We start from the raw sequence: 15,324 nt of genomic DNA, 5'->3' as shown, positions 1-15,324 counted from the left end.
TCATGCTTTTCTTCGTGTGTGTGTGTGTGTGTGTGTGTGTGTGTGTGTGTGTGTCTTGCTTGTTTTCTTTTTCCAGATGACTAAGTCGGTTACTAACCCGGAGGAGCTGGGAGGACTGGCTTCACAAATGACCAATGACTATGGCCACCTGGCTCTCCAGGGCCAGATGGCAGCAGCCACGGCCGAACCAGAGGAGGTCTGCCACCTTAATGCCCCTATTTTAAGAAGCAAACAGAGAAGCACCTATCCATACCCCCAGGGGTAGGGAGTGGGGTTCTCTGTAGCATTAGATCCATTCCAAAAAAGACCCCAACCCAAGCACCTTTATTCCCATGGCTGTGTAGATCTTACCCCAGGCCCACACTGCTAGTCTCAGGCTGTGCATAAGATCTTTTAGGGTGAGTTGTTTGGGGGAGGGGGAGAAATCGGGGGGCTGAGCTTCAGACAGAGGGCTGTGTTTACAATGACAGGCCTTCCCATCCACCAATCCATCACACTTCAACATACCCAGGGCTAGGGTCACCACCATTATACCTTCTATTTCCACCCAGCACATCACCCTAAGTCATGTTTATGTTTTTCTAAGGCTCCCCAGAGTAGGGGTCTCACTGCCCCTTTCTTGAGAGGAATCTGCTTTCATGATACAAAGCCTGACCTGGGGATTCATGATGGCTTTCTGGGAAATAGCTCAGATCCTGCCTACCTTGATACTTCTGGTAGACTCTTCAGTGCCCACAAGCCTCCCCCTAGCCAGAAAAGATAGGGCTTCAGCAAGTCTGCACCCATCAAGTGTTCACATGGAAAAATGTCTGGCTCCAGGGCCACTTTCTCAGAGCTAGTTTGTCCCATAGCTCTGAGAAATAGAGCAGTCCCCTGGGAAGATACAGCAAGAGACACTTCTAGGGACCTGATGTCACCTGTGTCATCTGGTATGGAGACCCAGAAGGGGCATAGGCCCTGAGAAACTATGTGGTTCCTTAGAGGAAAAAACAATTTTTTGAAAAAGCTCAATCTGAGCCAGGTGCCAGTGGCTTATGCCTGTAATCCTAGCTATTCAGGAAGCTAAGATCTGAGGATCACAGTTCAAAGCCAGCCCAGGCAGGAAAGTCCATCTAAACTCTTCTCTCTGATTAACCACCAGAAAACTGGAAGTAGAGCCGTGGCTCAAAGTGGTAGAGCTCTAGCCTTGAGCTAAAGAGCTCAGGATCAGCACCCAGGCCCTGAATTTAAGCCCCACAAGCGACCAATAAAAAAAAAAAAATGTCAAGTACAGAATGACAAGAGTGGGTGATATCTATACTAGGAAGACAGGTAGCTGTAAGAGGGGATTTCTACATGCTGTTTTTATGTTTTTACCTACCTGTAGTACTGAGGTTTAAATTCACAGGCTAGACAGGGGAATTACTTGAGCCATGCCCCTCAGTACAACTTTTCTGGCTGTTGTTTGTTCTGATTATTTTTTTTTATATTCTGCCTCACTTTTTGCCCAAGCTGACCTGGACCACAATCCTCTTCTTTACACTGGGTTGACAGGTGCATACCACTATGCCCGGTTATTGCAAACTGTATACTGAACCCAAACGCAGTTGGAGACAGGAAAGGACTGTCAAGGCAGAAGGCTGTAACTTGGCTGCTCTTCTCCTTGCAATGGCTGCCTGCCACCATCCCTGAGTAACTTTAGTGATCATGCTTGTGTGTTAACCAAAACTCCCAGAGATACTGCAGCAATGAAGACCCAAGGCACTTTCTAACATGTGGCCTAACTGTGCATGTGAATAGAAGTATCATATGTATGTACTTGCATACATATATCTAGCATGAGATTCCTCAAGTTCCTCACAGGGCAGCGTGAATAGTTCTGTTTGTTATAATTAGTTTGTTAAGTCACTATCAAGAGGGAGGGGGAAACCCCTGGCAGAGATGATCCTTTTCCACAGGCCCATCTTTCTCTTCTTTTGAAGACCTCCCTGTTTTAATAAGACTAGACTGTAATTCTAGACACTTCATTTATGTAGACATCTAATTCATCTGATATGGCATGTAATTTTGGATTTCATAAACAAGTCCAAGGGAGTCTATGTTACAGTAAGGAAAAGTTTGGTGGGACAAAGCAGAAAAGTGCTTTGAAGGGGGCTTTACAAACAGACTGATGGCAAAGGCTGTCTGGAGCCCTCGCTGCCCACAGAAACCTTTGAAAGTAGAGCTCACCCTTGTCTGTCTTGGTTTTCAGTAGGCCCTTTCTACTCAGAGTTGCTGCCCACTCTGTGTGGAACAGGGGCAGACTTTCCTGATGCAATGCAAACTATAAACTCTTGTAACCAGCCAAGGAAGAAAATGCATTGCTAAAAGTGACAGCTTCTTTGGCTATTGGCCTTGTATTATAGTTGTGGGTGATTTCATTAGGCTTTTCCCTTTTCTCATTATGTCTTGAGATATATTTTACTTTCCACACACAAGAAGAGTGTGACCTGGAGCAAGAAGGGGTAGGGAGAATATAAAATTACGAGTGGCTTAGGAAGAAAAATTCTTTTATATATCTGCCAAACGGATTTTTAGAGGGAAAACTGAGAGGGTTAAGAGGTCCCTAAAGCAGCGTAGGCTTTTTCTTTCTTTCTTTTTATTCCAAGATTATGGAATTATTTGTCTACCCAACGGGGCCCCACATCCCAGCATGTGAAAATATTTATATCCCAGGGTGAGTAGAGTCAGCCCTGCAAACCTGCTGTGCCAAGTCAGCAATTTGGTCTTTTCCACAATTGTGGAGAAAAGTTAGAGCTCTGCCCTGGAATGTCAAGCAGGAGCTTTCTCTGCTTATTTTTCCACGGAAAATTCAAGCCTTGGTTAACACCACCGTGAAAACTTCTCCAGGAAAAAAAAAAAAAAAAAAGTTAAAAACCTTCTGGCAGCTTTGCAATTCAAGACTAGTTTCCTCTTAACAAAGCAGAGAGTCTCACACCTGCAAGGCAGGCGCTTTACTACTGAGCCATGCTTCCAGCCCCCAATGTACCATTTTTATAGAGATCTCAAACCTGGCCTTACAGACAATTACTCTCCACATGACACAGCTGCGGAAAGGGTGTTCTGGTCGGCAAACATATCAGTTCAGGGGAGGGGTAGGGGGAACCAAACCCTTTTAAATACGCTTTATCCAAAGCTATCTTTTGAACTTCAAGTTGCCCTGCAGGGCTATTGTGAGGAATAAATGAAACAAAATGCATGCCAGAGCCCTTGACACTCTTGGAGGAGCTCAGTAACTGCTTGTTGAATGACTAACAGAACTCTCCCACAGAACTGTGCTCATTCACATTCCTATCCCAAAGCTTGAGCTACAGACTAAGCCAGGAAAGGTAACAGGAATCAGGAAAGCATTATGCCCCATGAACTGCAAGCCTGTTTAGCCTCTAAAAAGGGAAGCTAAAGTGACCAAATTCCATACTCCACCAGACACAGACTCCTAACAGTAGTGGAATTTTCCTAGCCAGGCTCCCTGTAGGATGCAGGAGAAATTTTCCACATAGGCTAGGCTTGGGTGGCAAGGGTCCCGTCACACTCCCTTCCTCTCCTGGGCTGGCCTCTGCAGATTGGCTTCCAGATTCGCACGCGTGTACAAGACCTGGGCCACGGCTGTATCTTCCTGGTGCAGAAGGCGGGGGCCCTCCAGGTATGCCCCACCGACAGCTACACCAAGAGGGAGCTGATCGAGTGTGCCCGCGCTGTCACGGAAAAAGTAAGGAATAGCCTGTGTGGTTGGGACTGGTGTGGCCTGGTGGCTTCTCCCTCAAACCATGTCCTCCCCAGGGAAAGGGGGGCCACTTGGGGGAGCTAGGTGGGAACTCATGGGAATTGCTGTCCCAGGAAAGTCAGTCCTGGAGCTCAGCCTTCCTGAAGGGCCCTTTGGCAGACAGAAAATACTGTCAGGGTCAGGAGCCAATCAAGAGGAGCTCTGATGCTGGAACTCCACCCAGTAGCCCTGATCTTCCTTCCCAGAGGCCCTCTAGGGGACTACTTGGGCTAAGAGCTGAGTCGAAATGACTGCCTCTTTGTTAACCAAGACAGTGGAGGTGAGCGAAGATGAAGTGACTGGGGACAGTCGCATGGTCCATCAGCTTGCGTAGGATCAGGTGTTTGTAGAATCTCAGTTTAGCTAAGTCATTTTACCTTTCCAAGCCTCAATTTCCTCATTTGTAAAGTGAGAACATAAACTTCCAATGCCTGCCCTATAGAATTCTGGAGGTTACCTGGGCTCTGGTGGCTCACACCTGTAATCCTAGCTATACAGGAGGTTGAGATCTGAGGATCGCAGTTCAAAACCAGCCCAGGCAGAAAAGTTCGTGAGATTCTTGTCTCCAATTAACCATGAGAAAACCAGAAGTGGCGCTGTGGCTCAAAGTGGTAGAATGCTAGTCTTGACCAAAACAACTCAGGGACAGTACCCAGGCCCTGAGTTCAAATCCAGAGAATAGAATTCTGGAGGTTAAATGAGGTGATGTGTGTAAAAATGTTTTCGCACCATGTAGATACTTAGATAGGTATCAGCTAATTACCAGTCAGTATTCTCAAAACTTTTCCCTCTCCAGATTTTTTCTCTCAGCAGCTTTTCCAGTTCACAAGGCAACCTTTGACCAGCCCTTTCTCTCCTACCTCATGAGTCATTTCTCAGGACAGTTCCTTTTGCAAGCCGAAGCAACTGGGCTTTGGTGGCATTTCCTTCGCCCTTTCCTTTGCTTCGGAGCGCATAGAGCTCTATCCTGTTTAGAAATTCGATGACAAGACTAGGGGGCTGGCAGGGGAACTAGGGTTTCCTCACTGGCAATCTTGACTACCGAGGCTACTCTGTCAGCCGCCCTTCATCAAGGCTGAGCCTCGCTCTGGCCACCTCCACAGCTTACAGGTCTGTCCAGCCTCTGTGGGTACCACGGAAGGAGGATATAAATCTCTCAGCTCAAGGAAGGCATTCTCCGACCTTCAGAACCTTTCTCCATTGACTAAATGGCTCTGGCCAAGTAGTCCAGGGAAGAGCTTGCAGCAGGCATGTGCGGAGTGGAGAGGGGTCTGGGCTGCATGTCTTCCTCAGTTAGTCTCTGCCTCTCCACAGAGGGTCTCTGATGTAGGACACTTAGGGAAGTAGCCAGCTGTTAGTAGCTTGGTCATGTATGCAGTGATTGCCCCAGCTGTGAGCACCAGGATTGTCCTACCTAGAAGAGAGCAGGTGTATCCATCAGCACCTTTGGCAATGGGTGAGACACTCTCTGGGCTCTTCCCCTTTCATCCTGCTTGAAAATACCTGTCACATAAAACCACAACATCCAAACACTTGTCTTGGCCTTTGTGCCCCATCCTCAGAGTTCTTTCTGGACACTTCTTTCTCAGGCCCACTCTATGCCAGCTTTTATTTGCTGGTCAGGTAAATGGGAAAGAGAAAAAGTCGGGGCCTCAGAGGGGGGGAGGCTCTGGGAATGGTTTCTGCACCCATCCTACAACGTGTACGGAGACCCAAGCGGCACAAAGGAGACAGCGTCCTTAGCCCTGTGCCTCGCTCCATTATGCTATGCCTCCCTGACCCTGGCCATCACGCTTCAAGAAGTTGATTTAAAGCATTGGCAGAGTGTACCTTGGGTCAGCCAATTATGGTAGGTGTGTGCACACAGGTGAGCCGTGGCTCCTGACTTCAAAGAGCCCGCAGACCCATAAGAAGCTATTTTAAACCAAGGGCAAGAACAGTAGGCTGGGAGCCTCAGTGGCAACACTCCTCTCTGGAAGACAGAGTGGAGACTTAAGAGCCATATCCTGCAGGATGAGTCTGTGCATGACTGGGGAAGATTAGGGCCCTGAGTGAAAAGACAGATGTGTTTAGGGATGTCAGGAGCTGGCAGATACGATGATGAGAGGTGGTTGGACTATAAGTGGCCATGTGAGATGGTTTGGGTTGTACAGTGTGTCTGTGGGAACTGAGGGGGTGTGTTGGAAGGGGCTGAGTAGTGGTAGCTAACAGCTGGAGTTTCTGACATGGAAGGGCCCTTGGGTCACTCACCACATTGGTACTTGGTGGTGGATAATAGTATGCAGGAGGAGCATTGTGGGTAGAGAGGTTGCATATGGAGGTCACCTCTGGACTCCCAATGAGTGGGTCCAAGAAGATTTCCAACATGAGATGGCCAGGTGATGGAATGATGGAGTTCCTTCCAAACACCTAACCAGAGAGACTGGAAACGGCCACTTACTTACTAGGAGCCTAATCTTCACTCCGTCTTGCAGTTTCAGAAATAGGATAGAAACTCAGTGAATGCTGCTTTGACAATGGAGACCTTTTGTTATATATATAGGCTTCATTTTCCTTCTTGATTCTCCCAACAGCCTTGGTAGACAAAAAGTAACAGCCCCACTTTACAGATGAGGAAACTTGAGTCCCAGAAAGATGACGTAGTTTGTCCAAGCTCATATAGCCTGTAAAAAATGGCAGGGCTGGTATTCATAAGCAGGCTCTTACTGGCCCTGAACCTGTGCTATGGACCCACTAAGCTGCATCAGTTCTCAGAAAAGAGAGGAAGTCAGTATTTTCAGAGGCGTCCTACTTTTGGATCACATTTTCTCTCCAGTTTTTGGATCCCTCAAACATTCCCTTTCTACTCACAGGTGTCCCTAGTGTTGTCGGCTCTCCAGGCTGGGAACAAGGGGACCCAAGCATGCATCACAGCTGCCACTGCCGTGTCGGGGATCATCGCCGACCTGGACACCACCATCATGTTTGCCACCGCGGGGACACTGAATGCAGAGAACAACGAAACTTTTGCAGATCACAGGTACAGAGAGATTCAGGCTGGCCTGCCCTGAAACTCATCACCCACTGTATTCAAGCTGTCTGGGTATCCACTGTCATCTCCACAAGATGCTCAAGTGAAATGGAGAATAAACCCTTGCCCAGCTATGAACAGGGCTGTATGTGCACTTGGCCTTTGGCAGTTCTGGATCCAGCCTAGCCCCACAGATCTTTTGATCTCTGACCACCCACCAAGGATCGGAACAGCAGGGAAGGCACATTTAGCAGTTACTGTGTCCTGGGGAACGGGGCTCAAAGTTTGCAGCATTTTCCAGACCTGGGCTGAAAATGCTTGGAACTCTTAAGTTGCATCCTGGGGAATGGGGCTCAAAGTTTGCAGCTTTTTCCAGACCTGGGCTGAAAATGCTTGGAGCTCTAAGTTGACTGCTAGAGACCCCCAAATCCTCTCCGGGTATCCAGCCTCTTTCTTCCTCTCTCTCTCTTTTTAACTGAAGGACCAGAGTGAAGAAGGGAAATCCCCATGCTCTGTCCTCCCACCTAGAGCCTGGCCCTTTGGGCTCTAATTCCCAGACAAAATGACCCAACTCACACATCCTGGCAGCAGGCTGTGGCTATGGAGTTTCTGCAGGGAGAGTGTGAGCTACAGAAAAGAAGCTGGGCTTTCACCTAACCACAGGGCTGGGGACAGCAGCCAGACCCATAGGCCTGAGCCCTGCCCTGGAGGTTTACTTCCCACTGACTGTGCATACTAGTTGCTTCCCTCTCCTCTCCCCAACTTCACCTCCATCCCCCCCATCAAGGAGATGGAACATACCACTCCAAGTCCCCTATGAAGGGTTTCCTTCCTTCCTAACTGCAAGTAAACAACTTTGGGCCTTTGTTTCTCCCCTTCTCCTTGGCCCTCCCTCCCTTCCTCAGAGAGAACATTCTGAAGACAGCCAAGGCCTTGGTAGAAGACACAAAACTTCTCGTGTCGGGAGCGGCGTCCACTCCAGACAAGCTGGCCCAGGCGGCTCAGTCCTCAGCAGCCACCATTACCCACCTCGCTGAGGTAGTCAAGCTGGGAGCAGCCAGCCTGGGATCAGATGACCCCGAGACCCAGGTAGGGATGGGGGGGGGGCGGCCTGGGCCTCAGCAAAGGGCTCAGGAAAATAGGAGCTGCCGAGTAAACAACAGGCATGAGGCTCTATCTGTGGGAAGCAGTTGTCCAAGAGAGATAGAAGGGGCTTGGGTGGTGGTGGTGGTTGGGGAGGTGGAGACAAACCCATGGTTTTGAGAGGAATCTAAAAGGAAGAGAGATAGCTAAGCCTGGGGAACAATGGACACGGTGGGTGTTGGAAGATAAAGGAGGGGGAGGAGCAAAGATGGCCTCACAGTCAGACTGGAGTGAATAGAGGCTCTAGAAACCAAGAGGGGATACCCTGGAGTAAGAGCCTAGCCTGAGCAGGGGGAAGGTGAGCTGGGTCTGACGTGGGCCTGCTCAGGTACAGTGACCAAGGGCTTCCAGCCAAGACTTGTCCTCAGGAATGGGCAAAGGAGAAAATCCTAGGCACTAAAGGAATGGACGGCAGAAGGAAAGCCACGGGATGTGAGGGTGAGCCAAGGAAATACCAGAGATGCTAAGAGACATCAGATGAAAAAAGCCTGGGAACCAGCCACCGGTGACCCCAACAGCCAGGGAGGGCACAGAGATCTCTGCTCCAATGGGCCTCCGTTCGGAAATAGCTGGCTTAGAATGGCAGGGAGGAAGTAGAAGGGCAGGAAAGGGCTCTGTGGTTCTGGGAGCTCTGTGTGGGAGGTAGTGATGTCATTTAAATCACCCACCTGCTCTTTGGTACCCCCTTCTTATACCCCTGCCACATCCTAGGCCCCTCAAGGACTGTCATTGCCATTTATTCATCTTTGTTGAACTGTTGGCCACAAAGATCATCCATAGATAGATACTACCCATTACCAGTGGACTAGCCCTTTAGTTTCTACAGCCCACACCATAGTCAGCAAGCCATTGTATTTTGAACAAGACTTAGATGGAAACCCCAGCCACTGATGACCCACCTCACTCCTCTTCCCCCTCCACCAACACACACACACACACACACACACACACACACACACACACACACACACACACACACACACACACACACACACACACACACACACACACACACACACACACACACACACACACACACACACACACACACACACACACACACACACACACCGGGGCTGTAGATCCCAGTGAGGAAAGCTTCCTTGGGTGGTCTTTATCATCCTCTGTGCTGGATTTCTTCCTGATAACATCAGAGTTCAGATTGGCTGCCTTGTGCAATCGTAAGCATTTCTTGTCATCGATCCCTGCCTGAGTGGTAGTGTTTTGACTCTGGTGGAAGAAGGCAAAGCTGGAAACAAAGTCCCTAGAGTTGGAGGCAAGCTACACAGGTATTTTCTCCTCTACCTGACCAGCTTGAGGAAAGACAATCTCACAGGGAGATAATTGACATCTTTTGACACAGAGAAATGTATCACATTGCTTCGGGATCTTCTTTTCTTTTCTATTTTCCTGTCCTTTTGAGAGGAGGAAAAAAAATTGTAATACCTTGTGTCAGGTTCAAAAAGTAGAATCATAAAATGAGCTAGGTCACCACCACTCAGCTTTACTGATGACTATTGGTACTGACCTTTACTTTTCCTTAAACCTCTTCTCCCTAATTTTATTTATTTTTAGATTAATTTATTATTAATAATAATTTAATTTATTACTGATGATTATTTATTTTAATTATTTTTTGGTAGGACCCAGAGCCCTGTACTTGCTAGACAGGCACTTTACCATTGGAATCACACCTCCAAGTCCCTTTTTTGCTGAAGAATCTCAATTCATGCCCAGGTGGGCCTGGACTGTGATCCTCCTATTTGTACTTCCCCATATCTCTGGGGATGACTGGCTGAACATCCATGCCCAGCCATTGTGCTTTCCTTGTAGCAGGGATCACAGGCACGTGCCACCTTGCCCGGCCAGTGCTTGAGATGCTTGGTAGATCTCTAAGGCCTATTTCATCTTGCTTGACTGACACTTGATGATCCTTGATCAGAAATGACATATTTCTCCTTCTCCTGCCTCTAACCACCACTTTTGTGCTATGCTTCAGAGCCTGACTCTCTTAGATACATAAATGGGTCATCCTTCTGTGACTGACATATCCCCTTAGCATAAAGCCTTCATTCATTCCCTGAGATGTATTGAGTAGGACCCGCTCTGTGCAGACCCCTGTTCTGAGTAGGAAAGGTCATGTTTGAACTGCTTTACATCCAAGTCAGGGAAAATGCAAACCACATGCAAGTGGTTCCAAGTCCTGGAGATCGAGCAGGGCCCTCCAACTGTTTTGATGTTGGGGAGAGCGGGGGGGGGGGGGGGGAGGGGAGGAAGGGCTATAGCTTTAGGTGGTTGACAAAAGTCTCTCAGTATATAATATATGAATGATGGAGAGAGCCTCCCAGCAACAGTGGAGGTCCTAAGAAGGAAGGGATGGAGATTTCCAGTAAAGGAAGAAAGCAGTTAGCATGCTGAATAGCTGAGGCAGCAACTACCAGAAAAATGAAAACTAGGAAGAAAGGCCTGGGTATCAGGGTAGGACTGGTTCTCTGTGTTTGGAGACAGTTTTGAAGTGAGTCTTGGTACCTTGTCAGCTGTCTGCTCAGCTGCCTTCATCCTGTTCAAGGCAACTCATCTGCAGAGTTGGTATCTAGGGATTTGAAATAGACAGCATGTTTTTTGTTTGTTTGTGAGTTTTTTGGGTTTTAGTTTGGGGTTTGTTTTGGTTTGGTTTGTTTTTGGTGGCACTAGAGTTTGAACTCAGGGTACCTCTAGCCATTTTTGCTTTAGGTTATTTATTTTTTTTGTCGGTCATGGGGCCTGGGCGCTGCCCCTCAGTTCTTCAGCTCAAGGCTAGCGCTCTACCACTTGAGCCACAGAGCCACTTCTGGCTTTTTTCTGCTTATGCGGTGCTGAGGAATCAAACCCAGGGCCTCCTGCATGCAAGACAAGCACTCTACCACTGAGCCACCTTCCCAGCCCTTTAGGTTATCTTTTAAATAAGGTTTTAACTTTCAACCCCTGTGTTCCTCCTAACTAGACCTTCCTGGTAGCTGAGATTGCAAGCATGAGCACAGAACCCAGCTTTAGGCTATATGTGTATGTAGATCAGAGTTATCCATTCTGGCTCAGCATCAGCTTTGGGCAGATGGGAGAAGGGGTTCTTCACATTTCTGCCTCAGGATCTCTAAGAGTGGCTTCCTGGACTACCATGAAGGAGTCTGTCGAGCTACATATGCACAGCCCTGCCTTTGTCTTATTCCCAGCTTCATCTTTCTGTGGAGATGAATGCCTTGGGCAGGGGAGAGAGGCAGTCAGCAGGTAATATTTCAGCATCTACTGACCTGGTGTCTGCTCTTTCCAGGTGGTGTTGATCAACGCTATCAAAGATGTAGCCAAGGCCCTTTCTGATCTCATTGGTGCTACCAAGGGAGCTGCCAGCAAGCCGGCAGATGACCCCTCCATGTACCAGCTCAAAGGGGCAGCCAAGGTAAAGAAGGGCTCCAGCCAGAGCTGAGCTTGCAGGATATATGAGAATGAAAGGATCTTGGGAGGTGATCAATCTGAGTTCCTTTCTCCTCTGAAGAAAAGAGAAGTCTCTGGTGAGGATAGGGAAACCTTTGTCCTGTTGAGAGCTACTTGGATATTTATAACATGACTTGTGGGCATATAAATTATCCATACAGGGCTGGGAAGTTGGGTCAGTGGTAGAGTGCTTGCCTAGCATGCATGAAGCCCTGGGTTTGATTCCTCAGTACCACATAAACAGAAAAGGCCAGAAGTGGTGCTGTGCCTCAAGTAGTAGAGCGCAGAGAGGCTCAAGGACAGTGCCCAGGCCCTGAATTCAAGCTCCAGGTCTGGCAAAAAAAAAATTATCTGTACAGGCATCTGATGAGAAGCACACAAGAAGCATGTATGTCTTTCCTGTCATAAAGCCGTGATTTTATAGTCCTTGTACAGACTGTAGAGCAAACATTCTCCACACCACTGAATGGCATTACTTTGAAATTAAAAGGCATAGAGACTGGATCTCAGACAGTTGCTTTCTGCTTGCTCTCTTCCTATGCAGGTGATGGTGACCAATGTCACCTCCCTCCTCAAGACTGTGAAGGCTGTGGAGGATGAGGCCACCAGGGGGACAAGGGCACTTGAGGCCACCATTGAATACATAAAGCAGGAGCTCACGGTAAGGAGCCAAAGTTACCTCCATCAATGATAGCATCTAACAGCTGACCAAGCAGTGCTTGCCTAAGATGGTTAAGACAAAGAGTTTTTTTTTAATTAAAAAAAAAAAAATCTAAGGACTAAGGAGGTCTGATCATCTGCCTTCTGGTGACATTTGTAACATTGTCCCTGGATTTGCCTAGAATCTATTGGTAATTGTAAGTAGGGCCATAATGGCTATGTATCACTTAGGATAATTCAGTTATTACCCCTGTAAAACTGCAATTTTACCATTGCAAATGTCCCTGGCTGAGGCTGTTTTCATGTGCCTTGAGCTTACCTGATGGTTACCACATGCCAGCTCTGTTCATTCACGTTGCTATTGGCAACAGCTCACACCATCACACACTGTTAAAGGGTCTAGATACCTTTAAGACACTTCCTTTTGGAATCCAGTTTCCTTCTGCTGGACCTTAGAGATGTCTGCCCTGTTCTTTACCACCTTTCATCCCTGGGGACTGTGGGCACCCCAAGCTGCTGAGCTAGGGCTATAATCTGCTTCCTATGACTTTATAGCTATTGTATATCTATTCATCCTAATCCCTACAAGTAGAAACCATAGAGATGAGTGCTTTTGTGTTGAGATTTCTTTGAAATAGGAGGACTGATCACAAGTGCTTTTTTTTGGGGGGGGGGGTGGCGCAGTACGTGTGGAATAGAAGGACTAGGAAATCCGCCTTTGGGGCTGCTGGTTCTACACTTTTAGAAGGTTGCCTATGAAGCTGACATAAGGGACAGCACTGGAAGTGAGTGAGTGATTCCACTGAGCGTTGATGAAGGCTTGGCATCTTGTCTCCTGGTTTTAATGGTTTCAGCCTTGCTTGGGTATGCTTATTTCACTCATCTTTCCCCCCTCCTCCCCCTGCCCCAGCCTGGGCGATGTCCTTGAGCCTCTGTGTGCTCATGGCTAGTGCTCTAGCACTTGAACCAAGGCGTCACTTCTGGGTTTTTTTGTTGTTGTTTTTGTTTTCTGAGTCGTTTATTGGAGATAAGAGTCTCACAGACTTTCCTGCCCAGACTGGTTTTGAACCACAATCCTCAGATCTCAGCCTCCAAGGTAGGTAGGATTACAGGCATGAGCCACTGGTGCCTTGCTCTTTTTATTCATCTTCTTTCTTTCTTTCTTTCTTCCTTTTTTTTGTGTGATACTGGGGTTGATCTCAAGGGAACTTGTACCATATCTCCAGTCCCTTTTGCTTTAATTGTTTTTTGGATAGGTTGTTGTTTTTTGCATAGGGTCAGCCTGGACCACAATCTTCCTATTTATGCTTCCTAGATAACTGGAATAACAGACATACCATGATGCCAAGATTTTTATTGATTGAGATGGAAGTCTAACTTTTTTTTTTTGCCAGTCCTGGGGCTTGAACTCTGGGCCTGGGTGCCGTCCAAGAGCTTCTGTGCTCAAGGCTAGCACTCTACCACTTGAGACACAGCTCTACTTCCTGATTTTTGGGCTTAATTGGCAATAAGAGTTTCATGGACTTTTCTGCTCAGGCTGGCTTTGAACTACGACCCTCAAATCTCAGCCTCCAGAACAGCTAGGATTACAAGTGTAAGCCACTGGCACCTGGCAAGATCTATCTTTTTGACCAGCCTCCTGATCAATGCCTCTTAAGTAGCCTCTCAACAGGCAGGAGCCACTGGTACCCAGTGAGGTCTATCTTATTGACCAGCCTAGAGTAGAACCATGATCCTCCTGATCTCTGCCTCTCAAGTAGCTAAGATTATAGGTCTGAGCCATTGTTCCAAAGCTACTTAGTTCACATTTTAAAGGAGAAACTAAAAAATACAGGAGTAACTCAAAAGCAAGTAGTGTCCTGAAACCCTATTGCCTGGCACTGGCCTAGCTGCCTGGATTGGACATTTCCCACCTAAAATCTGGCCACAAGTTCAGGCAGATATAAGTGGCCTCCTGGTGGTAATGGAAGGGAAGATCAGAGCTCTTCTGGAAAATTGTAGACACTGAGTGAATTGTAAACACTGGCCACAGTGTAATTGGCACATGTGTTTCGGAGGAGCATGTGCCATGAGTTCCACAGTAGTATGGCCTCCATTCCACCTTGTGGACACAGAATTTGTGGTCCTGGACTTCCTAGTTGCAGCTGCCTGTTTGTAGGAAGTAGTGATGCTGGCATTGGTTGGCATATGGCAGCAATGTTGTGTGGGTCCCCCTTTCTGCTTGAGGGAAATCTCCCATGTTGAAAAGGGGTAGCCTAGTACTGAAGACAAGCCAGGGGTCCTCTTATGCAGGGACAGACACACGTGCAAACTGCCACCATGACACCGAATATTCTTCTTTAAAGAGACAAGTTTCAAATAGAAACAGCTTGCCTTGACTGACAGCTGAAACTGTAAGGTGAGATTTGGATTTACCATAGTTCATTGATTGTGGTTTCTCTTAAAATGTGGGTGCGTGTTTAAACAACTCAGCATTTGATTCGAACACCTCTGCACAATTATGCACTTATATTTATTTGTAAGGTGGACTAAGAACAGCAAGATCTAATGCTTCTTTTCTGTTAACTCATAAAAGAAGAGTTCAAGGTAATGACCCCAGGTTATTCCTGTCCTAGAACCAGCATTAGGACTAGAATTGCCCTGCCAAAATACCAGCAGGGTGGAGGAAAAGAAATGGGAAGCCAAGAAGGACAATATGAGGGACATTGTCTGCAGACAAATGGGTTAACACTATAAATGCCTCTCCACTGTATTATTATGGGTAATGCTGGTGTGAGAGTCTTTTCCATACTAAAATCTTAGAAGTAAGCAAGACAGTACTGTACTCATTAAATTTCTAATTTCTTAGCATTTGATGATTTCTTCCCATTGCTGGCTTGGCTGTCAGATACTTGAGCTGTAACAGTATAGCCTGGTTGGAAATGAACAAGTAATTTTTGTTCTGTCCTTTAGATTTGTTTTACCCCTTCTGTTCCTGATTTACAGGTGTTCCAGTCAAAAGAGGTACCTGAAAAGACATCATCACCTGAAGAATCCATCAGGATGACAAAAGGCATCACCATGGCAACAGCCAAAGCCGTGGCAGCTGGGAACTCCTGTAGACAGGAGGATGTGATCGCCACAGCCAATCTGAGCCGGAAGGCTGTGTCAGATATGTTGACAGCTTGCAAGGTAAATGGCCTTGGCACTATTTTTATTCTGGGCCCTTTTTCTAGGAGATGAAAAGGGCCAGGCATTTTGTGCCAGGAGAGGTCCTGCTATC

General features: G+C 47.3%; 1 protein-coding gene across 4 annotated transcripts in view; it reads left to right on the top strand.

Annotated features, from left to right (window-relative positions):
- Tln2 (talin 2) overlaps positions 1–15,324 on the top strand; it is a 340,789-nt gene that overhangs the window by 295,800 nt on the left and 29,665 nt on the right. For 3 of the 4 annotated variants that reach the window (XM_069995253.1, XM_069995252.1, XM_069995255.1), the window contains 7 exons: positions 77–196; positions 3,581–3,727; positions 6,634–6,800; positions 7,697–7,880; positions 11,242–11,367; positions 11,947–12,063; positions 15,048–15,233. In XM_069995253.1, the coding sequence (XP_069851354.1) occupies positions 77–196; positions 3,581–3,727; positions 6,634–6,800; positions 7,697–7,880; positions 11,242–11,367; positions 11,947–12,063; positions 15,048–15,233 (1,047 nt within the window). The remainder of the gene's footprint in view (positions 1–76; positions 197–3,580; positions 3,728–6,633; positions 6,801–7,696; positions 7,881–11,241; positions 11,368–11,946; positions 12,064–15,047; positions 15,234–15,324) is intronic. The other variant, XM_069995254.1, reaches the window with a different exon arrangement.

Source organism: Dipodomys merriami, unplaced genomic scaffold, assembly GCF_024711535.1.
Source record: "Dipodomys merriami isolate MVZ:Mamm:240054 unplaced genomic scaffold, mDipMer1.0.p SCAF_48, whole genome shotgun sequence".
Classification (NCBI taxonomy): Eukaryota; Metazoa; Chordata; class Mammalia; order Rodentia; family Heteromyidae; genus Dipodomys; species Dipodomys merriami.
The sequence above is the reverse complement of the archived record's forward strand: the minus strand, read 5'-3'. Positions and strand labels throughout refer to the sequence as shown.